The 21,416-nt window shown below is 36.9% G+C and overlaps 1 protein-coding gene across 50 annotated transcripts in view; it reads left to right on the top strand.

The window, feature by feature from the left end:
• The window catches only part of ABCC9 (ATP binding cassette subfamily C member 9), a 137,723-nt gene that overhangs the window by 68,859 nt on the left and 47,448 nt on the right, over positions 1–21,416 (top strand). For 30 of the 50 annotated variants that reach the window (XR_014803757.1, XR_014803761.1, XR_014803763.1 and 27 more), the window contains 7 exons: positions 420–458; positions 1,875–1,976; positions 4,441–4,525; positions 6,384–6,464; positions 15,672–15,809; positions 15,956–16,081; positions 20,143–20,239. Coding sequence is in view for 42 of the 50 variants with exons in the window: in XM_021092237.2 (XP_020947896.1) it covers positions 420–458; positions 1,875–1,976; positions 4,441–4,525; positions 6,384–6,464; positions 15,672–15,809; positions 15,956–16,081; positions 20,143–20,239 (668 nt within the window). In the remaining 8 variants the exon portion in view is untranslated. The remainder of the gene's footprint in view (positions 1–419; positions 459–1,874; positions 1,977–4,440; positions 4,526–6,383; positions 6,465–15,671; positions 15,810–15,955; positions 16,082–20,142; positions 20,240–21,416) is intronic. The other 20 variants (XR_014803766.1, XM_021092239.2, XM_021092238.2 and 17 more) reach the window with 1 other exon arrangement.

The following is a 21,416-nucleotide window of genomic DNA, read 5'->3' on the forward strand; positions in this document are numbered from 1 at the left end:
GGTAGGTAACTCATTAGGAATTTAAGTGGATTAAATTTGAATTTTAAAGGTAGGGCATGCTTGGAAATATCAAATTCTTATATAGACTAGGAAACTATTCTGGAAATATTACCTAGATGTATCCAGCTACTTGGAGCAGAGTTGGGGCTAGAACAAAGCCCTTGCATAAACCCAAATTTTGTATGAAGGAGAATAGTGCTGTCTTTCTTTTGGAAGCTTACTAAGTAATTGTTTCCTAGCTGATAAAGTTGAAAAAGAAGACTGCCATTCATCTGGTTTGTCTTTGGAATTGATATCAAAAACCATTTGGTAAAGTAGCTATTTAATATGCCCAATGTTTGTCTCTTACCTGATATGTGCACACATTCATTCTATACTTATATTTCATAATTAATGAACATTGTTTACCATACTTGCAGTGTAAATGAATCTGAACCTTCTTTTGAAGCAACCAGAAGGTATTATTTCTGTTTTAATCTGCATTTAATATGAATAACTTCCTTCCTCAGACCTTACCTGATACTCAGTCTCTTACTTCTTGTCATTTTATTCATTCTGAGAAAGTACCAAGTAATTTTTATTAAAATGTGCTAGCATATTTCTAATAGCAGTAGTTCCCAACATTTGGAGGCTGCTAAAAAGAATTAATTTGCCAAACAAAATGGCCTGTTGTGTCAGCTGTTATCTTCTCCATGAGTCACACATGTCTCACCTTTGGTTGAAACTCAGACTCTTCCTAGCAAATTGGATATGGGATTTCATAAAAAAAAAAAAAAAGCAAGAATTTATGAGTTAAACAGTGATGGGATCTGCCTCTAAGCTAGAAGTGAAAGCCAAGTGCTTCACCCATTAAAAAAAAAAGGGGGTAGCCTGGGGGAGAGGAAAGCAGACATGCCAGAGGTTGGGAACCACTGTTTTACTGCACAGATCATTATCTAAGAGACTACTAGATACTATATATTGCCATGTCTCCTAAAGCCCTAAGACAGTGTTTCAGGATGATTACTGAGCATTTCTAACTACTCTTTTTCTTAACCATATTCTCTTTTAACCTTAATTCCTTAATTAATACTTACAGATGGTAAACTAACTGTGGAAATGTGATTTTGAAGCTGACCCCTTCCCTACCCAAGTCCCCTTGTCTTTTTTATCTTCAACTCACATGCATTTTCCTAATTTTGAAAATTAAAATCTGATGTATAGACATCTGGTAGAATTTACAAGCCAAAAAAAATGGAAGACAGGGAGGAGGCTATCATTTTTTTAAAAATAAACTATTTCAATATGTATTGAAATATGTGATTTTTAAATGTGTAGTTTCAATATTGAAATGGACTATTCAAGATATTATTTTTTGTTTTGAAATAGTTACATTATCTATTAGCTTAAAATATGTTAATGCGATTAAGCCACAAACACATATATTAATTATAGTATCAGTTCCCGTCTTTTTTTAAGGAATTTATGTAAGATTCATAGTTATGTAAAGTGCTTTTAATATAAAGTAAAACCTCCATGGCTATTGGAGAGCTATTAGAGAGAAATATTTTTTTAATTATTTTTAATTAAATAAAATAGTCATTTTAGAAATAAAATTTTAATTAATAGTTCATATTTTAAAATACTTCTTTAGAATAGCAAAGTCAAATTTGCACATTGTGTGTTGTTTTAATTAAAATCTAAACCCTTTAATTTAGTGACATATTTAACTGATAAATAATAAAATTGATGATTGTTAAAATGTTCTTTTTTAGAAGTTCTCCATTTCTGAGATACTTTATCAACTTTCATTTTTCTTAGTTATACTAAAATACAGATACAGCACAGCATCCTTGCATAATTTTGATGTTTTATTTTTCTTTTCCATTTCCCAGTAGGAGCAGGTATTCTGTGGCTTATGCAGCTCAAAAGCCTTGGCTATTAAATGCTACGGTGGAAGAAAATATTACCTTTGGAAGTCCTTTCAACAAGCAGAGGTAATTTTGAATGTATAACACTTAGAATTAAAATGAACAACTGTTTCCTTTTTTTTTTTTCCTTTCCTTTTTGTCTTTTTAGAGCCGCACTTGTGGCATATGGAAATTCCCAGGCTAAGGGTTAAATTGGAGCTACAGCTGCTGGCCTACACCACAGCCACAGCAACAGAAACATGGGAGCTAGCTGCATCTGCAACCTACACCACAGCTCACAGCAATGCTGGATCCTTAACCCAGTGGGGCCAGGGATCGAACCTGTGTCCTCATGGATACTAGTAGGGTTTGTTTCCAATGAACCACAAGGGGAACTCCCATGAACAACTATTTCTGATTCCTGTATTTGGTTCCTGGTTTCTGAAATCTTTATGTCAGGACTTTCTTCTCTGTTTGCCCTGCTTCCATCCTCATCACCAAGTCTGTTGAGCCAACTTTTAAAAGAGAAGTTTTCCTGGAAATTTCAGCTTGTCCTATACACTTAGAGAGGACAATTTGTAGACCAAAACCAAAAAGCCAAAACGGAAGTGTGTGTGTGTGTGTGTGTGTGTGTGTGTGTGTGTGTGCGCGCGCGCGCGCGTGCGTGTGTGTGTGTGTGCGCGCGTGAGTTGGGGGTGATGGTGGTGCTGAGGTTGTTGATAAACAAAAGGAAAACCCCAGTAAAGAGCAGAAGGAGGTTAACCATGGAAAGAAAAGGAAGAGTATAGGATCTGAGGGGTCTGGTTACTGAGAGCAGCTAGAATGTGCTGCCTTTCAACAGTGTATGAATAAAGGTGTGACACTTCCCTTAAGCCACCCTCACAAGGGGTGAATCTTACCCGAAGCTGGGTCCTGAAAGTCAAAGAGAATTAAATTGAGGGACAGGCATGAGGAAGGGGGAGGGGAGAGGAAAGCAAAGAGTGTGGGAGGAAATACTCAAAGCACAAAAGACTGGGGCCTGGGAACAAACCAGACAGAAAGGAATCTGTGAATATTGATAATGACAAACTAGATCTCAGGAAGGCTGAGATGAGGCAGTAAAGTGCCTTAAAATCCAGTCTGGGCATTATCCTAGCTCTCTTGAGAGACACAGCAAGTGTTAAAAAGGGGACTAACAAAGTAAATGTGGGAGCTCCCATTGCAGCTCAGTGGGTTAAGAACCTGGCTAGTATCCATGAGGATGTAGGTTCACTCCCTGGCCTCGCTCAGTGGATTAAGGATCTGGCACTGCTGCAAGCTGTGGCATAGGTTGCCGATGTGGCTCGATTCCTGCATTGCTGTTGCTGTGGTTGTGGAGTAGGCCAGCAGCTGCAGCTTTGATTCAACCACTAGCCATGGAACTTCCATATGCCACAGGTACAACTGTAAAAAGAAAAAAAAAAAGTAAACGTGATCTAGCTGTGTCGTGACAGATTCATGTGGGATGAATCTGCATTAGGAGCAAAAGGACATTTAGAAGTTTATTGGAATGATGATCCAGGCATGCCATGTTTGTTGCCTGCACTTGACAGTGACTGTAGAAATGGAAAAAGAAGGGACAGTTGACAGAAGAGCATTCTAGAGTAAGGACGAGCAAATAAGAGCAAGGAGAAGAAAAGGGAAGAATGAAAAATGACTTGACTATATTAAGACGAGGTGATTGAGAAAATGAAACCATTGATAATTTCCCCAGGACTCGCAGTCCCCATGCTTCCCTATATGTCCAGTGCATCCTATTTCCAGGTCCAGCCTTTGTTCAACTTGTGTACTGTCCATCCTCATCATCTTCCAATTTTCTCCTCCCTTCAGCACTGTGAATTTGGGCACAGGTCCCCACCATAACTTATGCTTTAGCCCAAGTGAGCTTCCTCTTCTTCCTCATATGCACCATGAACTTGCCTACCTTCCTGCAGATCCTTAAGCCTCCTTTCCCTCATTTTCAATCATGGAAAATTACAACTCATCTTCCTGGACACACCTTGTAATTCACCAGCTCTGTGAAGATGTCACTACTGTCTCAGAGCATCATTTCTTCCTGCATAATCTAGGAGCACTTTGTACATACCCATCTGTAGTACCTAACAAGGTACATTTTTATTACCTGTAATCAATCTTTTGCTCCATTTAATAGGTTTTTAAAAAAAAATTTAGCCATTTAAAAAAATTGAACTATAGCTAATTTACAACGTTGTGTTGGTTTCAGGTGTACAGCAAAGGGATTCGGTTATACACGTATATTTCTATTCTTTTTAATATTCTTTTTCATTATAAGTTGTTATACAATATTGAATATAGTTCTCTGTGCTATACAATGGGACCTTATTAATAGTTTTATAAAGGTGGGAACCAGTATCTATTTATCTTCATATCTACAAACCTAGTATAGATGTTGGTCTATACTAAGTTGTTCAATAAGTGTTTTATTTTAGCTTCCAAGACATTGAACCTGGGATTTCATTAATAAACAGTATTTTAGTAATGATCGAAAAACTCAAAATCATTTCTCCCAAAGGTACAAAGCTGTCACAGATGCCTGTTCTCTTCAGCCGGATATTGACTTACTACCATTTGGAGACCAAACTGAAATTGGAGAGAGGGTGAGCTATGTATAGTTTAATTAAATGATGAATAAAAATATTGAAAAATCATCTGGTTGGCTTTAACCTTTCATGGAGCTTAACAAAATCAGAGTGCTCCTGAATTGTAGGTTTTCTTTCTTTCTTTCTTTCTTTCTTCCTTTCTTTCTTTCTTTCTTTCTTTCTTTCTTTCTTTCTTTCTTTCTTTCCTTCCTTCCTTCCTTCCTTCCTTCCTTCCTTCTTTCTTCCTTCTCTCCTTCCTTCCTTTCTCCCTTTCTTCCTTCCTTTCTTCCTTTCATTTTTTTTTTTTTTGTCTTTTTAGGGCCGCACCCATGGCGTATGTAGGTTCCCAGGCTAGGGGTTGAATCAGAGCTGTAGCCACCAACACCAACCTACACCACAACCACAGCCACGCCAGATCCGAGCCACGTCTGTGACCTACACTGCAGCTCGTGGCAGCACTGGATCCTTAACCCTCTGAGTGAGGAGGCCAGGGATCAAACCTGAGTCCTCATGAGTACTAGTCATATTAGTTTCCACTGAGCCATGACAGGAACTCCTGAATTGTGGGTTTTCTTAGTGACAAGTTCCAGAAGCAGGAGCACAGGAGTTCTTGATGCCACCCTCTTAAGCCTTGGTTGAGTAACCTGCATACACCTCACATTTTGCTAGCCGCTCAAAAGTTCTCAAGGGGAATGAAGCAGCCTCTGCCTTTGATCAAATGTACTCACTTGGTGTTTGCTTTGACTTGGAAACCGAGATTGTTTCCTTCAACTTCTTCCTCTCTGCGGGTAAAGAGTTCTTTTTTCTTTGTATGAACATGTTTTACTTTGATGTCTTACAATTCCGACCAGCTGAAAAATATTTATGCTTGTGCCATTGGCTACAATGTTTAACTCTCATAGGTGTCAGTACTAGGCAGAGGCTTTTGTTACATGCATTATCTACCTTTACAACAAATTTGTTATATGGGTGTTTTGTTATCTGCATATTGCAGGTAAGAAAACAAAGACTGAAAGCAAAGGAACTTGCCCAATCAGAGTCTCTGATGCAAGTGGGATTGGTCTGATTCCATAGTCAGCATTATTTATGGCTGTTCTTTATTGCAGCATAGTATAGTATTTAAGAGTATGACCTGAACTTTTCTGACCCTTAGTTTCCATGTGGAGAACAATGCCTACACATTGAAATTACTATGACAAATAAGAGAAATAAGGAATGTAAAGTCATTCACAAAAGCCTGGCATGTACTTAGTGCTCAATAAACACTACTGAGTTTTTTTTTTGTTTGTTTGTTTTGTTTTTTTTTGGCTACGGCTATAGCATATGGAAGTTCCTGGGCTGGAGATTGAACGTGTACCACAGCAGCAACCCAAGCCACTGCAGTGACAACACTGGATCCTTAACCTGCTTGCTGCAAGGGAACTCCTAAATACTAGTTTTTTGAATTTTTATAATTACCACTTGATTATAAAAACATATTGCTGAAGAGTTCCATTGAATAAAACTTGTGTCAAACTTAAGAGGCACGTGTTAAATACACCACAGACAATTCATGAAACTAGAAACAATTATGGAATTACTTGCAGTTTTCAGCACTCGCCTTGGTTTTTGGTTATTAATGTTTTTGTACAGTCGAGCTCTCTGTACAAAGAAGGACTGATGTTATCTGTCAAAAATTATCTTCATATAATTTGTGTTGACCACTAGATAGTTTTCATTTTGCCTTAGCAATATTATCACAATTTAATTAATAAATTACCATCAATTTATGATTTTTTTAGAGACATTAGTATTTTAAAGGGAATTTTTTTTTCCCAGAAAGATGATTTCACTTACTAAGGGAAAAGGTGGATGTTTATGGATATTTCTTCTCTAGGGCATCAACCTGAGTGGGGGTCAGAGGCAAAGAATCTGTGTGGCCCGAGCTCTCTATCAAAACACCAACATTGTCTTCTTGGTAAGAATAATGGCCTTTCCTTCTCTTTCTCCCTCATTTTTCCCTCTGGACAAATGAGTTTTTCAAGAGACAAGTAACTCAAGGAAAGATGGTTTAGCTTGTGAAATCAGAGAGAATTAAGAGGAAACAAATCATCAAAGTACAAATCAGATCAACAGATTGGTGTTCGGGAGACTGAGGTGCCCAGATGGTTGTTCATTTGAGTTTTTTAACCATGAGGATTATTAATGAAAGAGTTTTGGATGGTGTTGTATGCACTGGACAGGATCAAAGGACTTCTTATGTATATCGGTTGGCAAAGAAAGAAGGGCTGGAAAAATACACTCTTGGTAGACATAGGGGTAAGTATGCAACTCAGGCTGTGGCTATGATTTATTAGTGAAGCTTCCTGCAATTATTCTTAGAAGTCTTGATACCACCCTAGACCTACTGATGCATAATTTGTAAAGGCAGAGTCTAAAATTTGTATCTTAAAAAACTCTATAGATGATTTTCTTGTCTATCCTGGGTTAACAACTTTCTTCTACCTATGGATCCATAAATAAAATTTGATGATTATGTTGATTATCAGTTGGCTCTAGTTTGGTTCCTCCAGCAGAATGTGACCAAGATAGCTTACAACTACATAGCAGATATTAGAGACCAGCAGGCTATGTAAATGCATCCTTCCTCTGCCTTCTCCTGTGTCTTTATTGACCATTTATAAATCTGGTTCTTAGTCCCTCTTTAGAGTTTTAACTCCACCTGAAATCAAACATCTTCCAAAAGTGGATTGGTTTTGGAGTTTCCCACTAAGTTTGCATCTTACTGGAGATGGGAGTAGAATTGGGGTAGTGCTAGAAATTCACTTCAGGTTAATGTCTCTAAGATTACCTGTCCTCCCAGTTTTTCAGAAAAAAGCACCATAAAAGCCTAGTGGTAACCCATGTAATTATAAATCCTCTTCATAAAGGGGGGACCTACAACTAGAAATGGTTTTTTGAACTTTGGAATCAATTAATGATTGAATCACCTGAGGACCAAATGACTGGGACATCTGAAAGGGACCAGGATCCTCTGAGTGCCATGTTCTACTCTGTTTCATTCCACTGCCCTTCAATTTAATGACCCTGAGTTCAGTGGTAGAATTATAGAATTCAAAGTCAAAGGGTTAGCATTGTGGATTCCCAGCCATTCATTATGGAATTGCTTTTTGTATCCTAACAACTTCTTTTTCAGAAAAAATTTATTATAATTGATTTACAGTGTTGTGTCAATTTCTGCTGTAGAGCAAAGAGACCCAGTCATATGTGTACATATATATATATATATATATATATATATATATATATACACACACATTCTTTTTCTCACATTATCCTCCATCATGTTCCATCACAAGTGATTAAATATATAGTTCCTGTATCTAAATATATATAGATACAGCAGAATCTCATTGCCTATCCACTCCAAATGCAAGAGTAACAACTTCTTGATGAATCTCCCTGAAGATAGATTGCAGCCTTTCCTTATTGATCAGTGTATGAGTTTCTTATTGTTGCTATAACAAATTGCCATAATTAGATGGCCAAATTGCCAAAACAGATTTATCATCCTACAGTTCTGCAGATGAGACAACTAACATGAATATCACACGACTAAGGTCGGCGTCTCCAGGGCTATGTACCCTTCTAGAGGCTCCAGGAGAAAATCATTTCGTAGTATTTTCCAACTTCTGGAGGCTGCCCACATTCTTTGGCTCATGGCTGCTTTCATTCATCTGCAAAGCTAATAACGTCTGCAAAGCCAGCATCTCTGACCATTTTTACTTGTCACCTCTCCCTCTCTTCACACCTGAGAAAGTTCTCTGCTTTCAAGAGTTCATGTAATTAGTTTAGACACATCAGGATAATCTTCCCATCTCAATATCTTTCATCTTAATCATATAAGCAGACCTTGGAGATATTGCAGGTTTGATTCCAGACCATTGCAATAAAACTAGTATCCCAATAAAGTTAGTGACATGATTCTTGTTGGTTTCCCAGTGCATATAAAAGTTATGTTGGCCATACTGTAATCTGTTAGGTGCGCAAAATCTCTCAAAAAAAGACAATGTACCTACTTTAAATTGCTAAAATACTTAATTGCTAAAAATTGCTAATGTCATCTGAGCCATCGGTGAGTTGTAATCCTTTTGCACTAGTAACATCAAAGGTCCTTGATGATAGATCACTGCAACAAATATAATAATAATAATGACAAAGCTTGCAGAATTGTGAGAATTACCAAAATGTGACACAGAGATAACGAAGTGAGCAAATGCTGTTGGAGAAATGATGCCTACAGACTTGCCGGATGCAAGGTTGCCACAAACCATCCATTTGTTTAAAAAAAAAAAAAAGTATCTGTGAGATACTATAAAGTGAAGTGTGTCTGTATTTGCAAGACCCATTTTCCATGTAGGGTAACATAGTCACAGGTTCTGGGAATTAGAACATGGACATCTTTAGAAACCATTATTCTGCTTTCTGCAGATAGTTATGAGCGAGGACAGGGATTAAACTCTGCATCGTCATGGATAGTGGTTGGGTTCATTAACCGCTGAGCTACGACAGGATCTCTCTCTCTCTCTTTTTTTTTTTTTTTTTTGGTGTTGCATTCTTTAAAGGAAACATCTCCCCCAAATGTTAATACACAAACCAAATCGTGAGAAATGATTAGCAATCCATCAAATCTGGATTGTTTTATTAAGTTGTATGAAATGTTTACATTTCACTGCAACCCTGAGATGTCCTGTAAGGAAGCCAGAAGCACATACGTGATAGTAGTCATTATTAAGGGCTTTCTGTGACTGAGGCAGGATTCTAAGTACTTTATACACATGAACTTTATACACATGAACTCATTTAATTCTCACAATAACTGCTATTTACACAATAACTGCTTTATACACATGAACTCATTTAATTCTCATAATAACTGCTATTTACACCTGAGAATAGTGGGGTTTTAGGGGATCATTTATCCAAGGTCACACAGACAGTAATAGTGAAGCAAACATGTGAAGCCAGGTGATTTAATTCCATAGCCTGTGTCCTTAACCACTGCACTCTTCCTTGTTAAGAGATTCTTGGATGTCACTAAACTCTCACTGTGGAGCTTTAAAGGGATTAGCACAGTGTTAGTCACTACAGCTTTATTTATAAGAAAATAATGATAAAATAACACTAAAAATACTCTACAGAGACTTTTACATTATTTTATTTGATCTTTGAAGCAAACCAACATGCTCCCTGACAAATCGCTTTATTATCCCTATTTTACAAAGGAAGTGAGTGAGTTTGAAAAATTGCCCAATGTTAGTGACCTGTTCTCTTAACTACTTTCAAATGTACAGTAGAGTATTATTAACTATAGTCATAGTGCTATGTATTACATCCCCAGGACATATTTATCTTACAACTGGAAGTTTGTAACTTTTGACCACTTCTACCATTTTCCCCAATTCCACCCCACCCCCACCTCGGACAAACACCAGTCTGTTTTTTGAATTTGAGTTCAGGTTTGTATTATTTTTTTTCTTTTTTCTTTTTTTTTTATTTTCCCACTGTACAGCAAGGGGATCAAGTTATCCTTACATGTATACATTACAATTACATTTTTTTCCCCACCCTTTGTTCTGTTGCAACATGAGTATCTAGACAAAGTTCTCAATGCTATTCAGCAGGATCTCCTTGTAAATCTATTCTAAGTTGTGTCTGATAAGCCCAAGCTGCCGATCCCTCCCACTCCCTCCCCCTCCCATCAGGCAGCCACAAGTCTCTTCTCCAAGTCCATGATTTTCTTTTCTGAGGAGATGTTCATTTGTGCTGGATATCAGATTCCAGTTATAAGTGATATCATATGGTATTTGTCTTTGTCTTTCTGGCTCATTTCACTCAGTATGAGATTCTCTAGTTCCATCCATGTTGCTGCAAATGGCATTATGTCATTCTTTTTTATGGCTGAGTAGTATTCCATTATGTATATATACCACCTCTTCCGAATCCAATCATCTATCGATGGACATTTGGGTTGTTTCCATGTCCTGGCTATTGTGAATAGTGCTGCAATGAACATGCAGGTGCACATGTCTCTTTTAAGTAGAGTTTTGTCCGGATAGATGCCCAAGAGTGGGATTGCGGGGTCATATGGAAGTTCTATGTATAGATTTCCAAGGTATCTCCAAACTGTTCTCCATAGTGGCTGTACCAGTTTACATTCCCACCAGCAGTGCAGGAGGGTTCCCTTTTCTCCACAGCCCCTCCAGCACTTGTTATTTGTGGATTTATTAATGATGGCCATTCTGACTGGTGTGAGGTGGTATCTCATGGTAGTTTTGATTTGTATTTCTCTTATAATCAGCGATGTTGAGCATTTTTTCCTGTGTTTGTTGGCCATCTGTATATCTTCTTTGGAGAAATGTCTATTCAGGTCTTTTGCCCATTTTTCCATTGATTGATTGGTTTTTTTGCTGTTGGGTTGTATAAGTTGTTTATATATTCTAGAGACTAAGCCCTTGTCGGTTGCAGGTTTGTATTATTATTATTATTCCACATATGAGATCATACAGTATCTGTTTTTCTCTGTCTGACTTATTTTACTTATCATAATGTTGCTGCAAAAGGCAGGATTTCCTACCTTTTTATGGATGAATAATATTCCATTTGTGTGTGTGTGTGTGTATATAATCACATTTTCTTTATCCATTCATCCATTGATGGACATTTAGGTAGTTTCCATATCTGGCTGTTGTACATAATGCTGCAATCAACATGGAAGGTTTTAATTAACATTGAGATAAAGATTTCATTTCCTTTCAATAAATACCCAGAAATGGAATCCTGGATCAAATGGCAGTTCTATTTTTTTTTTTTTTTGGTATTTCTATTTTTAAAAATTTGAGGAACCACCGTACTTTTTCCTTGGTGGCTGCACCAATTTACATTTCAAAAAACAGTTCACAAGAGTTTCCTTTCCTCTAAATTCTCATCAACCTTGGTAATTTCTTGTATTTTTGATAACAGTCAATCCAGCAGGTGTGAGGTGACATCTCACTGAGGTTTTGATTTGTATTTCCCAGATACTTACTGATATTGAGCAACTTTTCATGTACCTGTTGGCCATTGAACACCTTCTTTGGGAAAATATCTATTCAAATCCTCTGCCTATTTTTTATTTTTTTTTTCCTCTATTGAACTGTATGAGTTCTTTATATTTTGCGGGTCTTAACCACTTAGCAGATATACAATTTGCAAATATTTTATCCCATTCCATTAAGTCGTCTTTTCATTTTGTTGGTGGTTTACTGTGCAGGAACTTTTTAGTTTGATGTAGTCCTACTTGTTATTTTCACTTTTTTTGCCTTTGTTTTTGGTATCAAATTTTTTAAAAAGCATTGCTAAAAGCAATGTCAGGGAGCTTGCCCTCTACGTTTCCTTCTAGGAATTTTATGGTTTCAAGTCTCATATTCATGTCTTTAATCCATTTTTTATGTTTTTTTATTTTTTCCATTATAGTTGATTTACAGTGTTCTGTCCATTTCTACTGTACAGCAAAGTGATCCAGTCATACCTATATACATACATTCTTTTTCTCAAATTATCCTCAATCATGTTCCATCACAAGTGACTGGATATAGTTCCCTGTGCTATAAAGCATCTCACTGTCCATCCATTCTAAATGCAGTAGTTTGCATCTATTAACCTCAGACTCCCAGTCCATCCTTCTCTCTCTCTCTCCCCCTTGGCAACCACAGGTCTATTCTCCAAGTCCTTGAGTTTCTTTTCTGTGGAAAGGTTCATTTATGCTGTATGTTAGATTCAAGATATAAGTGACATCATATGGTATTTGGCTTTCTCTTTCTGACTTACTTCACTTAGTATAAGAGTCTCTAGTTCCATCCATGTTGCTGCAAATGGCATTATTTTATTCCTTTTTATGGCTGAGTAGTATTCCATTGTGTGTGTATACCACATCTTCTTAATCTGTTCATCTGTCGATGGACATTTAGGTTGTTTCCATGTTTTGGATGTTTTGAATAGTGCTGCAATGAACATACAGGTGCATAATCCATTTTGAGTTAATTTCTATACACAATGTAAGACAGTGGTCCATGTCCTTTTTTTTTTTTTTTTTTTTTTTTTTTTGTCATGGCTGTTAACTTTTCCCAACACTATTATTGACGAGATTATCCTTTTTCCATTTTATATTCTTGGCTTCTTTTAGTGTAAATTAATTTGCCATATATGCATGAGTTTATCTCTGGACTCTATGTTCTGTTCCATTAATCTATGTGTCTGTTTCTGTACCAGCAAAATACTGTTTTGATTACAGTAGTTTTGTAATACAGTTTGAAATCAGGAAGTGTGTTGGCTCTAGCTTTGTTCTTCTATCTCAAGATGACTTTGGACATTAGGGGTCTTTTGTGGTTGCATACAAAGCTTAGAATTTGTTGTATTTTTGTGGAAAACGTCATTGGAATTTTGACAGGGGTTACATTGAATCTCTAGAACACTTTGGATAGTGTGGATAGTTTACGAATATTAATTCTTCCAACCCATGAGCACAGGATATATTTCCATTTATTTGTGTTTTCCAGTTTCTTTCCGCAGTGTCTTAGAATTTTCAGTGTACAGGTCTTCAGCTTCCTTGGTTAAATTAATTCCTTAGGTATTTTATTCTTTTTGACACAATTGCAAATGGGATTATTTTCTTCATTTCTCATTCTGATAGTGTATTATTAGTGTATAGAAATGCAAACTGATTTTTGTAATTGATTTGGTATCATGTAACTTTATTGAACTCATTCACTTAGTTCTCAGTTTTTTGATGAAATCTTTAGGTCTTTTATGGATAATATTATGTCATCTGTGAATAGAGACAGTTTAACTTCTTCCTTTTCTATTTGGATGCCTTTTATTTCTTTTTCTTGATTCACTGCTCTGGCATAGTGCTTCCAGTACTATGCTGACTAGAAGTAGTGAGAGTGGACATCCTTGTCTTGTTCCTGGTATGATGTAAGCTATGGGCTTGTCATATGTGACTTTTTTTTTTTATATTGAGGTATGTTCCCTCCATACCCACTTTATTCAGAGTTTTCTTTTTTTAAAAAAAATTTATGGCCGCATCCACAGCATATAGAAGTTCTTGGGCCAGGCATTGAATCCAAGCCACAGCTGCAGCAATGCTGGATCCTTTATCCCACTGCACATGGCCAAGGATCAAACTCACACCTCTACAGTGACCCAAGATGCTGCAGTCAGATTCTTAACCCACTGCTCCATGGGGGGAGTACCTATTCAGAGTTTTTAATCATAATTGAATGTTGAATTTTGTCAAATGCTATTTCTGCTTTTATTCAGTTGATCATATGATTTTTTTTTTTTCATTTTTGTCTGCCCTGTGGCATATGGACCTCCTGGGCAAGGGATCAGGTCAGAGCTGCAGTCACACTCTAAGCTACAACTTCTGCAGTGCCAGATCCCTAACCCACTGTTCCATGCTAGGGGTTGAATTTTCCTCCCAGTACTCCCAAGACACTGCGGATCCCATTGTGCCACGGTAAGAGCTCCTGATCATAGGATTTTTATCCTTAATTTTATTATTGTGGTGTATCACATTGATCGATTTGAGAATATTGAACCTTCCCTGCATCCCTGGAATAAATCTATTTTGATCATGGTGTATGAAGTTTTTAATGAATGTTGAATTTGGTTTGTTAATGTTTTATTGAGGATCTTTACATCTATGTGCAAAGAAACATTGGTCTATAATTTTCTTGGAGTGTTTTTGTCGGATTTTGATATCAGGTTAATGCTAGCTTTGTAAAATTAGTTTGGAAGTATTCTTTCCTCTTTTATTTTTTGGTAAAGTTTTGAGAAGGATTGGTTATTAATTCTTCTTTAAATGTTTAGTTGAATTCACCAGTGAAGCCATCTGGTCCTCGACTTTTGTTTGTTGGAATGTTTTTGCTTACTGATTCAATCCCCTTACCAGTAATTGGTTGTTTGATTTTCTCGTTCTCCATGATTTATTTTTTGGTAGGTTATTTATTTTTAGAAATGTATGCATGTCTTTTAGGTGTTCAGTTTGCTGGTGTATAATTTTTCATAGTAATCTCATGATCCTTTGTATTTGTGTGGTATCACTTATAATGTTGCTTCTTTCATTTATAATTTCATTTGAACCCTCTTCTTTTTTTCCTGGTGAGTCTTGATAATGGTTTGTATATTTAGTTTTTGGTTTTTTTGTTTGTTTGTTTGTTTTTGCAAAAACCAGCTCCTATTCGATCTTTTCTATCTGTACCTTTTACATTTCCACTCTGATCTTTGGTATTTCCTTCCTTTTATTAACTTTGGGCTTAGTTCTTTTTTTTCCTAGTTTCTTGAAGTGTAAAGTCAGGTTCTTTATTTGAAGTCTTTCTTTTTTCTTAATATAGGCCTTTATTTCTATAAAATTCTCTTAGAACTGTTCTTGCTGCAACCCCTGAGTTTTGATAGATTGTATGTCATTTTCATTTGTCTCAATATATTTTTTGATTTCCACTTTTGGTTTTTTTCTTTGATTCATTGGTTGTTCATGAGTGTGTTGTTTAATCTCCACATATTTGTGAATTTCCCAGTGATGGAGTTTATGGTGAGAGTGTGTCTCAGCCTTTCCTACCTATTTTGATGTATTTTCTCAGTCACTAGGAATTATTCAACTAGTTTCTGTATTTCTTTCAGAGAGATTTGTTCTGTGTACATGCAGTGTGTCCATGGTAGGAGAGAAAATTCAAGAGCCTCCTTTATTGCCACATTGGTCCAGAGTCTATGTGTATTTTTATTATCTAAAATTTATTTCCTCCAATTATCATTTCATTCTTTGTTTTGGTTTTTTTGTTTGTTTGTTTGTTTTAGATTGTTGAGTAATGTTGGCTTTTGGACTTGGAGATTGTATGTATAAGAATTCAAATCACTTTGAACGTTGTTATTTACTCAAAATTATTTTAAGGTGGAAGAAAATGAAAGCTTCATTTTAATTTCAATACCTTTTCCTGTAATTTAAAGTTATTCAGAGTCTGTTTATTATAAATTGGATTTGTGGGATAATTTACCCTCAGTTATTTCTTTTCCTACTTTATGGAGGAGCTGAATTACAAAGAGAGTATAAAAACTTTTCATCACCTCTCCATTTTCCTTGTTGCAGGATGATCCATTTTCTGCCTTGGATATTCACTTGAGTGACCATTTAATGCAGGAAGGGATTTTGAAATTTCTCCAAGATGACAAGAGGACACTTGTTCTTGTGACTCACAAATTACAATATCTAACACATGCTGACTGGGTAAGAGTTTAAAAGAAACTTCATTACTTTTTTATTACAGTTATATAAAATGCATAGACACATTAAAATGCTGTCTGAGATAAAGATAATTCACTTGGCCAATTAAGGATTTTTGTCGCAATTCTTCTATTGTGTGCTTTCCTTAGATCATAGCCATGAAAGATGGAAGTGTACTAAGAGAGGGGACTTTGAAGGACATTCAAACCAAAGATGTTGAGCTTTATGAGCACTGGAAGACACTTATGAATCGGCAAGATCAAGAACTAGAAAAGGTAATTGCTCAGAGTTCGGAAAAGTTCAGAGTTCAGTTCAGAAGAATCAGGAATATAGTATATAATTACTAAAAATGCTTTTTAAGATGTATTACCTTTTAATGTTTGGTAATCTAATAGGTCTCATCTGAAATCCAAAATAATTGTGCATTTATATATCATTAGTCGATAGGCTACTTCAACACTAAAAAAATTTAATGATATCTTTTGGATGAAATGTCAGGTTTTAGAGGATTTATTTGAACTTGAAGCATATTGCAATTATCATGTGTTTAGAACTTAAACTACTTGCTCAAGCATACCATTGCCTCACTTTATCTTATTTTTTCTCATCTATGTTTTATTTTTCTCATCTGTTATAAGAGAGTATTTTCACTCATCACTTACAAGTGGAGGGTTATGGGCAAAAAAAAAAAATTCTAAGATGATTTTGAAAGAAGGAAGAGCTGAGCTGTGGGTACACTGGTAAAGCATGTCTGAGATGGGGTTGGGGGATGAATGAAAGTCATAAGGAGGAAATAACTATAAAGTTTTACATTTGTATATTTTTTAAAGTTCACAAAGCCTTTTTTTTTTCACATGATCTCATTTAATTCTCACAAAACCCCAGAATTAAGCCTTGAAAATATGAAAAATAAGCAAAGAAAATATGACCTCACTTTTATAGATGAGAAAACAGGTTCAGAGAGGCTAAGTAACTTGCCTAAGTTGTACAGTACATACAGTAAGTTGTACCAGGTCCATGCCCAGTGTAATTCCACGATATGATTTTGTATGATGTAATTATAACATTGAATGAAATGATAACAGAGTTGGAAACCAAGTTGGAGCATGATGAGAGAACAACTCGTGGTTGAGAGGAGAAACTCTAAGTTAAATTAGTAAATTTTCAAAATGTTTTTCTCTTGAGTCAGGACTAGGAAGTGTCCAGAATTTGGTAGTCCTGACTTGGAATGAACATTATAGAATGAAAATGTTTATATCAGCAAATTTCTCAAGAAATTAAAATGTTTTATTTTACAAAGGAAAATAATTATCTATGTTTCCATAGCAAAAGGAAGATTAAAAAGTCAGACGAATCACGAGATTACTTTGTCTTCCATGGGTTTGCCAAAGATCTCAAAAGCAAACTACCTAAGGAAGAAAAGATATGTAAAAAATTTTAAGTAAAAGAGGACAAATCACAGACATTTGAAATGAGACTATTCGTAAGAACATTACAAGGTGCAATTGACAGGAGCCCATTTAGGAATTATGTCTGGGATGCTTGATCATAAACTTAACTGAGATGGCTCCAAATGACATTTTTTTCAGTGTTCTAGATTCCAGGGACAGCAGAATATGATGTAAGCTTAAGGAGTGGACTATTTATGGTTTACTTTGGAAAGAAGATCTGGGGGGAAAAGAAAGAGAGAGACAGTTCTCTTGGCTTGATTTTACAGTAATACTAAATGTTGAGCAAGCCAAGAAGAAAGTCCATTAAGTTGTATTTAGAAATGGTCACTTGAGATAGCATATGTCTATAAGCAAAGACACATCACAGGGTTATAAATCAGCTAAGAGAGATACAGAGCAAGTCAGAATGTGGGAAGGGTGCATCCAGTTGTGAGGTGAAAGTGTGGCCAGTAGGAGCTAGCAAGAATCATGCACCTGCACAGAATCCTCACCTGGGGATGGAGGGAGGGCAGCTAGAGAAGGGCAGGTGCCTGAAATTAATCTGGAATTCATCCTCTTCCCCACACTGTGGGGAAGACACAGCACCTTGGGGAAGTGTTCATGAAGACAGCTTCTTATTTAATTTGCTATGTGGCAGGATTGAGTGTTTGCCTAGAACAGTGGTTCTCAGCCAGGGTCGATTTTATCTTCTGCGGGACATTTAGCAACATCTAGAGATGTTTTCGTTTATCACAACATGGGGAGAGGTGGCCAAGAGCTACTGGCATCTAGCTGGTAGAGGACAGGAATGCTGCTAAACATTTAACAAAGCACAGCCCCCACAGCAAAGAATTTTCTGGCAAGAAGTCAGTAGTGCTGAGGTTGAGAAAGGCTGGCCTAGAGCCAGAGTAGATCAAGCAAACAGAGAAGGGAGTGAAAATAGAAGACTCACAAAGCATCTCACTGAAGGGCTCTAGACAGACCTATAGGTTTAAAGGTTAAGGGGTAACCAGGAAGGAATATTTTAAAAGGATAGAAATGATAGCTATAAAAAGTAGATAAAACTTTCAGTTGATTTAAATGTTATTAAAAATTCTGCTTTCAATGGTATCACCCAATATCTACATAATTTTATCAAGCAAAAGAAACTAGCATCTTTGGAGTTTCCTCACCTTGACCTCACAGTTCACAGGCATCCAGTAAATATTTATTGGATAAATGGAATTAAATGTATAGTAACTTAATCCAAATAGCAACAGAATTTAAAGTATTTAACCTCAAATAAGCCTAATATGAGAATTTACTCATAAGAAAAATGATTCAACATTAAAGTCTTTTTCTCACACGGATCCGTGAGTTGAACAAGAACCAAATCTTCCATTTTTCTGTGTGCAGGTTCATTTCATTTCATTTCACTGTACACAAAATATCTGGTCCTTTTTAATTTTGTGTTTTATTTACTGTCATGTGCAAGTGTGGGTTTTCATATCATCAGGCATAGTTAAAAGCTAACATGGAATTGTCTCTAAAAAAATTCTCTTCAACAAACACTTTCACTTTTACTCTTCTTTCAACCAAGAACTTGAAAGCAACAGAACTTTCTAAAATAGCAGGTCTCCTAAGTTACACATATTGTATGAGGCCAAACAAACAGAAACAAAACAAGACCACTACCCAGAGATTGATCACTAGAGAATTATTGAATTATCAATGTAACTGAACTGTGATTTTTTTTTTTTTTTTGGTATCAGCATGTACAGGAAGCCCTCAATTTACCATAGATTCCAAAAGTCTGTGGATCAGTGTTTGGAACTCAGAATGCATTTCCCCAAAGAAACAGGGATATGGTTAGTTTCCCAGATTGTCCTGAAGAAGCTGATTTAACTCCACAGTTGTAACTGAACTGATGTTACCACTCCAGATCTAAAGTCAAGGGGGTGGAATATTGTTAGCAGAGGACTGGAGAAAACAAAATGCTTCTCCCTTTCTCAGCACAGGACAAGTCCGGAACAACTCTTAAACATTCACCAACTTTGTTCGTAGCGTTTTCCCCCTTCTCTTTCTGCCGAGCTTCCCTTCCCAGGGCTTTCTTCTAAACTGCTAGGCAGTTGAATACCCTCATTTCCCTTTTGCTTCAGAATTACCCACCTTCTTTCAGTTTCTGAAGTCCCTTTCTTTTGTGCCATTCCCTTAGTGAGATGCTCATTAAAACCTCATGTCCATTTAATGATTCCTAATAATAGTGGGTGATTGAGGGTGCTTTAATTCATCCAGAACGACATGCATTTTTAAAGGAATAGATCTATAAACATAGGTGAATCTTTAGTTAGAAAAATTACAAGGGTACATGAAAGTGACATAAAAATAAAAACAGGAGTTCCCGACGTGGCACAGCAGAAACGAATCATGAGGTTGCGGGTTTGATCCCTGACTTCGCTCAGTGGATTAAGGATCTGGTGTTGCTGTGAGCTGTGCTCTAGGTTGTAGACATGCTCAGATCTGGCATTGCTGTGGCTATGCTGTAGGCTGGCAGCTGTGGCTCCGATTAGACCCCTAGCCTGGGAACCTCCATAGGCCAAAAAAAAAAAAGGCAATAAATAAATAAACAAAACAAGTAGCAATGGTGGGACCAGACTTTAAGGCTCTGGGAGGTGTTCCTCTGCCCCCAGGGTCGGTCCCATCATGTTGTTACTACTCTTCCTGACTTCTTACTGCCTCTGAGCTCTGACGCACTTCCTATAAACCCCAGACATTGCTCCGCACCTGCTCCAGTGACAGAATTTGTCCATCTGTGGAGTGTAAAGATAACCAATGATTGGTACTTGGTACGCGTGGGTCACTGATTGGTCAGTTGAACTTGCCTGTGGCTGGGAGCTCCTCCATTAATAGCACAATGTTTACTGCAGGATATGGAAGCTGACCAAACAACTTTAGAGAGAAAAACACTCCGAAGAGCCATGTACTCAAGAGAGGCTAAAGCCCAACTGGAGGATGAAGATGAAGGTAGACTTTTTAAAAAATATATTTGAAACATTCCAATGGGTAATAAGATGTGGGGGCCTTTCCTTGATAACTGATGTGTGAATATGCCCATGAGGAATGACCAGTCACTCTGCATGGGGGAGAAAGGCCAAATCAAATACATAAAACTGAAAACGAGAAGAACAGGAGTGAAGGAAAGGTGTGTGTAGTCAACCAACAGGCATCTCGAGGAGCTTCCCAAAGTGTGTCTGAGTGTTTTTGTGTTATATGTGAGAGAGCTGATAGGAAAAGGCAGTGGTTTCTAAACAGGTCTAGACCCTTGTTCAGATAATTCTGTCCTTTGGAAATGAATAAATGGTGAATATGTAGAAAACACTACTTTGAACGATTTATACCTGAGTCCTTTGGTAAATTCCTCTGGGGTTTTCATGATAGAATAGCAACGGAGAGTAAGATAATTAGAAAAATCTTTGCTTTGTTTCAGTTTTCTGAATCTAATAAGGTATGAGGAGGAAGGTTTGTTGAAAATTTGAGGAATAAGATGAAATAGTAACATTGCTTTGGCATTTGTTGCCAAGCAGTTTGTAAGATAAACCACACTTAAGTCCATAGAGTAACTGCATTCTACTTCATTTTTGCTGTACGGTTTTGGCTTAAGACCACATACTACAATTTAAAAAGAGAAAGTTGGAGTTCCCGGCGTGACTCAGCAGTTAACTAACCCATCTAGTATCTATGAGGACATGGGTTCAATCCCTGGCTTCGCTCAGTGGGTTAAGGATCTGGCATTGCCGTGAACTATGGTGTAGGTCGCAAATGCGGCTCAGATCCTGAGTTGCTGTGGCTGTGGCTGTGACATAGGCTGGCTACTACAGCTACGATTGGACCTTAGCCTGGAAACCTCCGTGTGCGGCCCTAAAAGACAAACACACACACACACACACACACACACACACACACACACACACACACACACACACACACACAAAAGAGAAGGTCACAATTTTGGGCTGAAGGACACCAAAATGTGCTACTTTTATATTTCAGACAACTATTCCATATTCCAGCAAATACTCATTGAGTAAATAATGAATGAATGAATGAATTTTGTTCTTCAATTTCTTAGATTTAAAAGTGTTTTTAGGAGTTCCCGTCGTGGTGCAGTGGTTAACGAATCCGACTGGGAACCATGAGGTTG

This window comes from Sus scrofa, chromosome 5, assembly GCF_054392235.1.
Source record: "Sus scrofa isolate SSC_HxYL_T2T_F1_AM1 chromosome 5, Sscrofa_HxYL_maternal_Yorkshire_Landrace_v2.0, whole genome shotgun sequence".
Lineage (NCBI taxonomy): Eukaryota > Metazoa > Chordata > Mammalia > Artiodactyla > Suidae > Sus > Sus scrofa.